Source organism: Lepidothrix coronata, unplaced genomic scaffold (assembly GCF_001604755.1).
Source record: "Lepidothrix coronata isolate B3197 unplaced genomic scaffold, Lepidothrix_coronata-1.0 Scaffold164, whole genome shotgun sequence".
Taxonomy (NCBI): domain Eukaryota; kingdom Metazoa; phylum Chordata; class Aves; order Passeriformes; family Pipridae; genus Lepidothrix; species Lepidothrix coronata.
Window position 1 is genome coordinate 1,900,872 of NW_016690344.1, and position 12,991 is coordinate 1,913,862.

At 38.5% G+C, this 12,991-nt stretch overlaps 1 protein-coding gene across 2 annotated transcripts in view; it reads left to right on the forward strand.

The window, feature by feature from the left end:
• Positions 1 to 12,991, forward strand: part of LIN52 (lin-52 DREAM MuvB core complex component) — a 56,701-nt gene that overhangs the window by 31,109 nt on the left and 12,601 nt on the right. The window contains exon 6 of one of the 2 annotated variants that reach the window (XM_017829373.1): positions 7,187 to 9,911. The exons of the other annotated variant lie outside the window; for it this stretch is intronic. Within the exon in view, the coding sequence (XP_017684862.1) occupies positions 7,187 to 7,242 (56 nt within the window). The 3' untranslated portion in view covers positions 7,243 to 9,911. Of the gene's footprint in view, positions 1 to 7,186; positions 9,912 to 12,991 lie in introns of those variants that run through there. 2 annotated transcript variants of the gene reach the window in all.

Here is a 12,991-nt window from a genome sequence, read left to right on the forward strand (position 1 = left end):
TGACTTTGCCCATCTGTATGCGAATGAATACTGTTTGTAGTTTCTGCATTTGAAGCTCCGTGAACATCATTGTTTGCAAGTGAATGCAAAAAGAATGGTACTGCCTTGCAAGGTAGGGAAATCTGGTTAGGAGAACAAGGTAAATTATTCTGCAGAGAAGGAATCTAATTTGTTTTTTAGAGCGGATATAATTTTAGTATTTCTTGATAGCAACAATAACATTTTTGAGGCTATATTAATCTGCAGCAGATCTGTTATCACTATGCTGGATAATCCTGAACGATCTCTGAGATCTCTTATCAGGTATAGGATAAAACACCACTACTGTGGATGGAGAAAAACAAGGTGAAAAGAGGTCACGTGAGGATTTCGTAATTCAGGAAAGCATTAAGTATTTGATTCTAATTCTTAAGGCTCTAGCTAACACTCACTAAACTGTTTGAGTGGTTTAAAACTTTATCAGTCTCAGTTATTCACCACTTCTCTGTTGGAGAGGACTGTTTTCATAGCAGACTGGGAGGAGCGATCCATGTCTCAGCTGCTCCGATTCACAGCCTGGCTTTGTGCAAGCTTTTACCTTCTTTGACATTTCAAAGCAAGTCATGCCAGACTCTGAACTACAGCTGAAACAAGGGCACATGCTGCTGTTTCATTCACCAAGGGAAGGATGGTGATGCTTTGTACCAAGGGGATGTTAATATTTAAAAATGCTACAGCAAGACTTGACAGAACTCATCTTTCAAAGCCTGAATTCTAGCACAGTTTCTGACTCCTTTCAGTATACATCTTGTGGTGGTTTTGGCTGGGGTATAGTTAATTTTTTTCACAGTGGCTTGTATGGGGCTGTGTTTTGGATTCGTGCTGAACACAGGGTTGATAATACAGAGATATTTTTGCTAAGCAGGGCTTACGCAGAGCCAAGGCCTTTTCTGCTTTCCATACTGCCACACTGGCAAGGAAGTTGGGCATGCATGGGAAGGTGGGAGAAGATACAGCTGGGACAGGTGACCCAAACTGAGCAGAGGGATATTCCATACCATATGACATCATGCTCAGTATATAAAGTGGGGGGAAGAAGGAGGAAGAGGGGGATGTTTAGAATGATGGCATTTGTCTTCCCAAGTACCTGTTATGCATGATGGGGCCCTGGTCTCCTGGAGATGGCTGAACTCCTGCCTGCCCATGGGAAGCAGTGAATCAACTCCTTGTTTTGTTTCCCTTGTGTGTGCAGCTTTTGCTTTCCCTATTATACTACCTTTATCTCAACCCATGAGTTTTCTAGTTTTTACCATGCTGATTATCTCCTGGATTCTGCTGGTGGGGGAGTGAGCAAGTGGCTGTGTGGGACTTGACTGCTGGCTGGGGTTAAACCACAAAATTCTGTACATCTCTCCTTACTGAGGCTGTGACCCCATCTGTAAGGTGGGAATTAAATAATTTTATGTCTCAAGAATATTGTGAGTCTTGATAAACTTTACAAGTGCTTTGATATTGATTACTGAAAGATGCCATGGCTGTGCAGGCTTGTTCCACCTGGAGGTTTATGCTGATTCTGTTGTCTTACCTGATGAATGTGTTTCAGGAGTTCCAGGTGATTGCCGTGGTCTTCAGTGCCAGTGTAACAGTTCCTGAAGCACGGCTCAGAGTATCTGTATGTGCCAGTTCTGCCTTCAGTGAAGGCAACTGACTTTGCTTTGCTGCTCTCCTGAGATGGCAGTTCAGCTCTTTATGAAATTTGGCTTGGGGTAGCATTCACTGCTAAGTATTTGTCAAAGGCCCACAGTCTTCAAGTAGCAGCTCATTTTATGTTTTACATTAGGAAGTACACAGCAGAGTAATTGGAGCTCTTTCTGTGAAGAAAGAGGATTGAGCTGGTGCCAGCAGGCATCCAGGTGATAATAGGATTTTAGAAGTCTGGTTTGAGATAGAAAGTGGTCCATACAGATCTCTCTCTCTCATAGAAGCTCAGCCTCTTTTTTCTTTGAGGGCTGTTCAGTAAAAATGCCAATCTTAAATAATTTTACTGATTTTAAATTACGTTTTTGCCTTCAACCCTTCCCCCTGACTTATTTTTTTTATTTTCCTTCTAAATGCAATGTTAGTTGAGCCCAGCTAAAAGATGTGACTTTGCAATTGGCTTTCACAAGTTCAGTCAAGCAAAACTCCCACAGTCACTCAGAGGCAGATTCCTCTAGGCCTTTTTTATGCTCTGCCAACTAAGAAGAAGAATGGTTGTGTCTTCTTATCCTAACACTGTATCTTAGCATGTAAGAAATCATTTTTGATGCAACAGATTCTTGTGAAAGAAGGTTAAAAACCAGAGGAGTGTTCTGCTGTCTCTCTGCAATTCATGTCCTGAAGTGGTAATTTCCGTGGACAGTTCTTCAGAAATCAACCCTTTTAGTTTTGTTTCCTGTGTAGGCCTAAGACACAGCAGTAGTTTGAGAGTTCATGATTCGTACATTAAAAGGAATTCTTCCATGTTGAAAAACAAGTTCTTTAGTAACCATAAATACAACTGAATGGGAGGAATAACCAATAAGCCAACAAAGTATGACAGTGCTTAAAGTAACCTTTTTGTAGTCAAGAATGTAGCAGTCAAAATGTGATATTACAGGACATTTTAGAGCTAAAAACATTAATTGTATTTCTGAGTTTTTTTAGTAGCAAGACCTTTAGATTTTAACAAGGCTATATTTTCAGGTTAGAGGAGGATCACAGTCAAATTTGTCCCATAAGCTGTACATCTGGGAGAGAGGCAGAGAAGTGCTTCTTTAGCAAGTGACTTCATTTTAAAGTATCTGTAATTTGAAGATGCTGCAGGCTTTGTTTGGAGATTTTTAGGTAAGCCCAGAAGTAGTAAGCAGTGAAGGTATAATGTTCATGATGAATGTCACCAAGTGTGTTGTGCTTCTGCATTTAAGTGTATATTATGTTTAAAAAGTCTGTACGTGTGTGTGTTGCTTAGGGATTCTCCTGGATGAAAGTTGCTTATGTAAGTGTAAATCACTGTTTTCCTTGCTGATTTTACAGCAGTAAATCCTTCCATTATTTCCTGGCTATCCAGACCTTATGATACAGTATGTCCTGGTCTGTCATATGTGTGAGAAGGCTTTTTATGGGGAGCAATCAGGCCGGACCCCAGTCTCCAGTGCAGTGTTTTTTTCTAATTAAATTGTCACTGGAAGGAATATCCGGAACAGCAGTTTTCATTTTCAGTTGAGGAAAAAACATTATGAGTCTTTGTCATTTGATTAAAAGTTACTTAACCTTTAAATTGCTACAGATGTAAAGATAGCTCTGAGTTTCCAATGTAATCGCCTCCAAGTTAAAATCAGGAAAATCTTTGTGTAATGAAACCCATATGTCATAGTGAAAGGATGCAAAGCATTGGCAGAGTGGGCTGCTCTAGCAGGAGATTCTGCACCCAATCTTGTTAACCAGGACTGCTTTTGGTAATCCCTCATCTCCTCACTTGTAGGAAATCAATCTATACTACTGAATCTTTTCAACCAGCAACTACAAAATTTACTGCAGAGAGGCAGCCTGGGGACAACTGTAGTAAAAAGGAGCCCAAGGCAACAAGGCTAAATGTGGGATTGAGGGATTGAAGTTCTAAAGAGGAGATTATATTAAACCTTATTCCGCTCCCCTATCAAGTAGAAATGTCTCCTCCTTTCAGCCCCAGCCTTTCCTACACCTGTTCTTGAGATCTGCTTGGCAGATCTTGCCAGGCAGCAAACTTAATTCCTACAGTACAGCATTCTCTATTAATTATAATAGCCTGATACCATTTTTCAATATGTTTATCTGAAAGAGTCTATTCAAACACTACTTCCATTGTAACCAGTGCTGATAATATCTTAAAGTGTTTTTTTTCTGTGGAGTTCAGTGTCTTCCTTCTCCCTAGTAGGTGTGATTGTTTGTATCCAAGCTATTGCGATCTATTTATTGTTGATTTTTCTATTGTAGTAGATACACAGTGTAGGCAAGGTTGTAAATCATGACTTGTCATGCAGATTCATGTTTCTGTTTCATGCTGCGCAGCCTCTGTACTGTGTGTTTGCTGGTGCGATGGAAACCTGTGCTCAAGCCCTCTCTTCCCTTGAAGTCTGTGGTTTAAACAATCGTTGTAAAGAAAAAATCTCTGAGGTTTTCACTACAGTTTTGTCCAACCTTTTAATTAAAAAATCCACCTCTATCTACTATTCAACTGGCTTCTGCTGGTCCCTTGGGTAGTTGCTTAAAACTGGTTTTACCATCTCTCTTAGCCTGCAATCATATTAGGAATGTGGATGATGGTTTCTTCATTCACAAGCTCTTCCCTCACTCTAGCAAGCTCCGTAAGACCCCACTGGAAATTATATTTTTTATTCCCATTATTAAGAATTCATTTATCAGAAGCAATATTGAGCAGAAAAGTCAATTTAATATTAGAGGCTTTTACTGTGCAAAATTCAAGCTCAAATCATACTCCAGTGCAGCCTAAAGAGAAACAAAGGGGAAGGAATAGCCAAGATGTTTCAACGTAGTACCATGTAATAAAAATTTGGCCTGTGTTTACCAGGAATACATTGAACTATGATTCTTGGGCAGATAAAGGAAACAGCTGAAGCAGGGAAAAGAAGGTTGTTAATGTTTGTGAAAACTTGCCCTTAGTTTGGCTGTGATTTTTTTGTCATATGAGGATGTTATTTCCTGGCCATTTTCATACATATACAAAGATGTAAGGTCCTTTTTCTTTTTCAGTTTGGCATCATATCTTTAAAAATAAAGCCCCGGTGCAAGCCTGAGTCTGAGGAGATGAGGAATACAGAATAGCAGAAGGCTGTCTCCTGCTCCTAATGGGATTTTGTAGCAGCATGTGCGAGTTTGTTTCAGAAGTCAGAAATGAACAGATGTTGGTATAAATTACCTCTGTGTCTGATGTCTTGCAAATTAAAAGCGCGGTTGGCATCACTAAACAATTTCACCAGGTTGGGGGGGGAGCGGGCGGTGATTATTGTAGCAGGTCGGTAAGAATCTTTAAGCTGCAGCAGAACAGGATAGCAAGGATAAAGGAATGAAGAATAAAATGAGAGGTCTGTGAATTAATCAGAAATGTTAACATCTCCGATGACAAGTGAACAGGCGGGCACGTGCTCTGGAGCAACCTCCAACCCACAGTAATTTCCCTCAGCGCACAGAAGGAGTCTATGCTCTCTGCCTGATTTATAGGGTGCAGCCCTCTTTGGGGGAACAGAATTGTCATGCATTCGTATATCTCCTATATGGGACTTGCACTCTGGAAAACTTTCCACTCTATCAACTACAGTTCGGCTTTGTGCTTTCTCCGCTAAGAGTGTTTTAAAACCATGCACTGTTGATAGCGCAAGGCAGGAAGGTGTCAGAGAACTGGTACTGAGAATTTTTTTCCAAGCTGAAATTTTAAAAATCTTGCAGTTTTACTTAGTCACGTTCTTTTTGCATAGCAACTTAGTTCCCGCCAAAATAACAATTCACTCTGCTCATCTGCAGCACCTTCTATCCCTGTGTCAGCACTTAAAACAAACAAGTTATCTTACAAGTGGGGAGGGCAGAGGTACAGATGAGGACTTTTGTGGTAGTTCATGCTGTGAATCAAAAGCAGTGTTGGGAGTGGATCCCAGGTGATACAACTCACAGCTGAAGACATGAACCAAGTGAACAGTGCAGTGACCTGCTAGAATCTGCAGCCAGTCTGGAGCATGTTCCATTTAGGCCAGTGGACTTTGCAATCTATGAGTATCAGTGTATAACAGACCGGTTACATACTTTTACATACATACATACCATTATTTGTTTTACAGGGATTTTTTTGATGACAATACCTTGGGATAAAATTTTGGGTAGACAAATTAGAATGTAGTAATTTAAAGAGAAGGCTTTAAGACACAATTTTTGACTTTTATGTAAAGAATTACAAAATATTTTTATGTTAGACTGCACATTGAGTATTTTAAGCGGGACATTTTTATTATATTTTAGTTCTGTTTTGAGAGATAATCAAAAATGTCAAAAGAAAACCCAACATCAGTAACAAACCCACCTCTAGATTTTATGCTAATTGTAATTTCTGTTGTTCCTCTCAGTAGAGAGGTCAGGAATTGAATGGATAAATCAGAAAATGAATTCCCATCTCCTTCCAGACCATCTTTAGGCTTGGTTTGGGGAACATTCATTCTTTTGTCATTCCTGTGAATAAAAACCTCCATGTTTTGATGCCTGTCAGTCCAGCACAACGCTTATACCTTTATTGAAAAGAAATGTAGAGGCACCAGTGGGAAGATTGTCTTTCTCCAAGACTCAATTGCTAATGGTGTTGTCTTTGGTGCACTGTATTGTTATTGCAAGACAAGGATAGTATTAGGACTGCTCTGCCAGCTTGTGAGCTTATGAGTTCTCAAGTCAGAAATGTCTCATGCAGAAAAGTGGCTGTGTAAACCCTGCTGTAGTACAGCTACCAGAGATTGATGGTACCAAGAGTGAAAGACATATAAACCTTGCCTTGCTGTATTAAACATCGAAGGACTGACAATGCAGAGTGAGAGAGAAGACCAAAGCTCTATAAACTTTACTTTATTACACTATCCACAGATGAACTGCATTGAAGGAATATAAACCCCATTATATTACAGCATCCAGGGACTGACACTGCTGAGAGAGAGAAAATGCTGTCTAATTTCTGTTGAAGATCATAGCATCCAGGGACCAATAATCCTGAAATGGAGAAAGAGAGAGTTCCATAATCTCTGACAGATTATAGCATCCAGGAACAATTGCATGGAGATAGAGTGATGGAGATGTGGATTTCACCATTCAGAGATGGATAGTACAGAGAAAAGGAGGTGCTGCGAGAGCATAATGCAGTGGGAATAGAAAGCATAGATTGTATGTAATGAGACAGCCTGTGGGAATTATTGCCGAGTTTAGAAGATTCCAGGCCCTGCCTATGCATTTCTACAATATCAGGAAATCAAGTTGGAATGTAGTTTTATTTATTTTCCACTTAAATAGATAAATAAAATAAGCCTTACTCACTTTTGGTACAAGCACAAATCTAACTGAATTTCTTATCCTATGGTTAAAATATGTAAATTATACAATTGTTTACATTTCTTGGCTTTTTAAAAAATATTTATTTATTTTTCCTCCCTTGTGATTTCAGCTAGAGAAATGACTCGAGGGAAATTCCTGAACATCCTAGAGAAACCCAAAAAGTAGCTGCTGCATCTAGTGTTTGGACGAAAATACGCCAACTAGGTCATTTTATGTACTGCGGATACAGATGAAGCCCAGAACTTCTAAGAAGAAAAAAGCTCTTGCTCTAGACCTTCAGAAGCAAACATTTATTTTTGCTTCCACAGCTCATCTCTTCATGGGGGAAAATGTACGGCATACACAGGTCACAAGGACTGCGGATGGTTGTGTTGGAATTTGGACTTATCTGACCATAGAATGTCCAACCTGACGTGCTGTGACACAGTTACCTGTTTTAATCAGCTGTTCAAAGTGAACAACTAGAGTCTTTGTTCAGCTGCTCTCAGGGGCAGCCCCTGTTTGAAGTACACAGCAGATCCGACTCTGGCTGGTGTGCATCGTGAGGCATTGACCCTTTTGTGTGTCTTTTGTATCAGATGCATTGATTTCCTGTGTGTGACTTCTGTGCTAAAGGGTTTGAGCATAGTTTGGGGTGTGGATTAACCAATACTGGTTCAGCAGGAGCATATGCTTTTAGTGTAGAAGCCGAGTGCAGTCTCTGCATTAGATTCCAGTTACTCACTGCCTTCAGAGAAGCATGTCTGGTACTCCAAGGCAGACCCTCGGTATGCCAGGAGCTTCATTTCCCGGCTAAACGGTTCTCTAGTGAAACTGAGACTGACAGACCACTGTAAGCAGTGTTACTGTGCCAGGAAGGAAAATATTCTCGCAGAAGCTTTGCCCAGTACACAAAGAAACAGCTTTGTCAGTCCACTGCAATTCTCTACTTCTTACAGAGCTAGAAACTGGGAAGAGTTACAAAGTTGAAAAGTGCTAATATTTTCAGTTAGCACTCTGAGAAATGGCAACAGCCACATTGCAAGGATGGTCTGCCTATACAGACCCTTAGCATTTCTGAAAATAACATTTTGTGGTATCTTTAATTACTTATATACCTCAAAATGTTCTTCTCCTACAAAACCAGAATTTTTAAGACAGAAATTTCTGTGACCTGGTCCCTTTCAGCACACTGTTTTGGGCTTTATTCATCTTACAGTTTAATGCCTTTTCCTTCTGTTCATGCACTTTTACGTGTTCACCCCTTAGAAGAGGTAAAGAGCATGTTCAGACTTTGTTTTATTTAAGAGAATAATTTCTTTTGTTTCATCCTCTTTCCTTTTCCTAGAAAACAACATTTTAAGCATTAGTAAATATGTTCTTTTAGGGTACAATATAATGTGGAAACACTGGGTGAAGAGAAGGGTTTTTTCTCTATTTCGAAATGTTATTTTTATCATGCAGGCTTTTCAAAATTTGTCATTTCTCAGTAGTCACATATGAGAAGAGAAATTACTTGGAAATAGTACATGTAATAGGCTGTCCTTAGAGCCCTGCATTTTTCTGGGTTTGCAGGGAGAGGAGACTCTTTTCAGGTGCATGTGCAATAAAGAGAGGGAGATTTTTTAAATCAAATAGACTTCTGTGAGTTTTTACTAAATTGCTGATGACCCTTTGGTTTGCTGTCTGTGGTCTTGGTTATTGCCAGTCAGAACTGGGCTTGTTTTGGACAGCTCCTGTTAACTAAGTTTAAGTAGTTAGATCCCACATGCTGGAAAGACCTGCACAAATACTGAATATTTAGGAATGTCAGGAGTCTGATTTTAAAATTAACAGAGTTATTCCTGTGCTTCACAATTTATGCAGGGCTGAACTAAACAGAAACTCCTTCCCTTGAGAATATGAGAGTTAAGTCAAATGAATGAGAAGCTGAAAGTGGTAGTTCAGAAACAGAAAAAAACCTGATGGTTCAAACTGATGTTGATGTATCTTTAAGCATTGAATTATACATTTTGAATGCAAATTTAAATTTGTATACTATACATATAATATATTTAGGATGACATAATGAGATACTTCATCTGTATCACCAATATGAGTTTGTGCATTTTTTAGAGGTTTGTTGGTCCAACACATTAATTGAGATCTGAAAGGAGAATATATGGAAGCCTGTTATGGAAGTATATGTATATTTTCTGATATGTGCTGTAAGGAATTTCAAACTTTAGGTAGTTTTTAGTAACATACATATGTTCTTAAAAAATAAAAAGAAAGAAAAATCTCCTTTTACCATATGCAGTACTTATCTTCTACAGGGCAGCCATTAACATATGCTTTAGAATTGTGATATTTCTTGGTTTTGTACTTGTCATCTGTAGAGAGGAGTCAGTGATTTTTTTTTTTTTTTATTGACAATATTTATATATATTTTTGTGTGTTAGCCAGAGAATTTTTTTCTGTCTGGTATTGCTGTGTGGTTTGATAATACACAAATGCAAAGCTCAGAAGTTTGTCTGGGTTTCCAAAATAGCCCTCTGAGATGCAAAAGCTTTTGCTTGGCCACCTAGGCAATACTCTTCCTCAGGCTCTTCTTCACTCATCTGTGTGCCACCATCTCAGGGTTTGGCCTGTGGATGTTCCATTCCCATTAATAAATAAATATTTGTCAGTGTCCAAATGGTACTAAGGGTTTTCATACCCTTTTGAACCCTATTTTTTCCTTGAATGGCATCTTTCCTGATATCCATGCAGTTATATATCTATACAAGGAAATCTGAGTGACTTCTTGTTACTGGTAACCTTCTGTATTTTGAAAGAAAAATTAAATTTTGATAAATGATGGAAATGAAGAGTGTGAAAAAAATCAAGATTTGGTCATATTAATTAAACTAATGCATTGCTTTATGAAGTGTTTTCATGTATTGGTATGTTAAATGCTACTCTGAGTTTCATGGAAGTAAACTCAGTATGTATTTGGTTCCTTTTAAATGCCAGTGTTATTATATATTCAGTTATAAAGGCTATTCACTTCAGTCTTGGACTATCAAATGATTTGCTGTCTAATCCAACTGAGAAAAAATTCTTGTTTGTTATGTTAATAATTATTAAAATAAAAGCGTATGTGCACTGGCAATTGAAACACACGATACTCCATTTAACTCACTGGTTTGCCATTATGAAATTAACCATTTTGTAACAGTCCTAGAACCCACAGTTCTCGACATTGCTTCATATTTATCTCAAGAAGTCCTCTACCAATGACAGATTAGTGAAAACTGATTAATCCAGCTTGGAGGTAATGTTTGAACCTTATTCTGGTTTGTTTTACTGATTTTTATGTTATGTGAAAATTTAAGGTGCTATTACAAGTCAAATCACAAGCCTGTCTTATCTGTAATCTTCTCTTTGCTTATAAACAGTTGTAGAAGGATAGGGAAGGATATAAACAAAGGGCTTACGCAGTGATTTTGCTTTAGGGTAACTTACACAGCATCCAGCAATCTGTTTTAGTTGAATCTGGTCCACAGATTCCCTCCATAAATTTGTCTTAGTCCTAATTTGTCTGTAGTTCTGGCCTCAAAAGTGCCCCTGGACAATGAGTTCCATCATTAAGTTATACAAAGAAAAGTTAAAAATGAAAAGAAAGGGAGTAAAGTAACTGCTTGTTTTAAACCTGCTTACCTGATAATTAATTCCATTATGAATCTTTGATTTCTTTTATTGTCACACACAGATGTTTGGATTTTTTCTTCTTTGCTATCTATGCACTACTCATGATTTTTCAGGTTCTGTTGTGTTTTTGGTTCCATGGTTATGTTCACCTTTCTTGTGTTCACAATGTTGAATTGTCTGTCTTCTATTACAGCCTGAGCTGGCATAATCAAAATTGCAGAGTATTCAGAGTGCAAGCATACTGTGGAAGCATGTAAGTCCTAATTACAGCTTGTATTTTGTTACTCTGCTGTTTTCTCCCACATCATCATGGGCTAAATCCTGTTTTGAGTATCTCTAAGAACAGGATCATCAGTTAGATTTGCAGTCTGAGTATGCAGCTAAACTTGTCCACTTCTTCACCCACAGTAACTTGTGCTGGGCAAACAACACTTTTTCCAAATCATGATGACAGTGATGCCAGCAACTCCATGCTGATGAATTGACACCTGGCAATTCCATCATCAGCCTATGCAGTATGTAAAAAAGGTAAATTACATCTTTGTCAAGTGGTCTGAAATCCTGGACTCCTGGGCTCCCACAAGTTCCGTAACATTTCATAAACATTTCTGTAAGACTTCTAAGCTAATACAAATTTTTAGATATACACAATCAAAAGAAAAAGACAACTTGCAAATTACTATTGCAGAAAATCCACATTGATACATATACTCTCCTAGAGCCAGCAGTCATTCTAAACACCAGAGATACGATCTTGACAGAGGAATTTCAAGCATCCTCACCTTTACTCATCCACACTCTCCTAAGGAAGAACCTCAACCAACAAGGGTAATTGTAATGGGGAAGTCTGTCACATCTTTGAACTATCTGAACATAGCAAGCAAACTTAATATAGCATGAAAATAATCCTCAGTTCTTTAGTGTTGTACCACCATCTTTGTATGCCACTGACACTCTTTAAGAATCAGATTTTAGTAGAAGATGATAATTCATTGAAAGACTTTTGTAGAAGTTATCTCTGTAGAATTCTGTAGAATGGTCATCTCTGTGTCTTCAGCCCAGAGAATTATAGTTGGACAGAAACTTCCTATGGACCAACAAACTCTGAGCTGAATGAAAATGATTAGAAGAATAAATGCAAATGTTGTAAACACATTTCTGTAATCACTATAGCAAAAACTTCCCACCGCAGAAATACCAAACCCCATGTTTTCTATGTGCATGTCCCAGTATATACATCAGCCAGAGTGCCAGATATGTCCAAAAGATATTGTATGTGTGATGCCAAATATGCATTGCCTTGATAAGAGATGGACCTTGATATTTTAGAAGGCAAGACAAGAGAAAAAAAAAAATAAAAAGAGAGAAAAAGAAGATCAAGGAAAAGGAATCAAAGAAGACTGAACCCTTTTGCTTTTATATAATACTGGTATTCTTGGAATCAAAGGTATTCTAGAGACATGTTAACTCTGCAAATCAATCCTTACATCAGTGCTTTGAGTTTCTTTCAAGAGGATGTGAAATGCAAAATCTAAAGTCAATCATTGTGGCCAATCATAAAATTCACATAAAGACAGTTAAAAGGTTAAGTGGCCAGAGAAGTATGGACTGATCCAGTTTCTATAGAATGTAATCTGCATTCCTCATAGCGAATGTGCAACAATGCCAGTTTTATTAAGGTTGTGCTAGATTTTCAGCATGGCAGGATCTCTTCACATTTTGACTTCATCATCCACTGAAACTGCCGATTTTTAGACTTGACCTTTTCTGTGGTGTCCCTTTGAGGGGGATGACTGACTCCAGGCAGCTGATGGTTGTACAGAATAGGCGTTTTCTTGTTGGGTTTGTATGGTTGACCTCTGGCCTGCCTGCTGATTCCTATAATACAGATCAGTGACCAGTGAAGCCAGAACGCTCCCTGCCTGTCTCTGTTATAGACACCTCAGTAAGGAACAGAAAAAAGGAAGAGGACTGAGCTTGAAAGCCCTTACTTAATTGCTAGTAGAAAAAATGGGTAATAAGAATGACCTTGCACCTTATTTATTGACCAGATCTCTGGGAGGACAAAGTACTTGACTTGGTTCTGTATCACTTGAAAGGCTGGCTCTGTGGTCCATAGCTGATGAGTAGGCGTAATAATATAGGGTAATTAAATTTTGTGCTTGCAGGCACTTAGATGCCAGGGAGGATTTCCCTTCCAAAAATACCACACACATATAACCACTTTCTTCATAATCACAGAATTCTAAAGCTAATCCTGAAG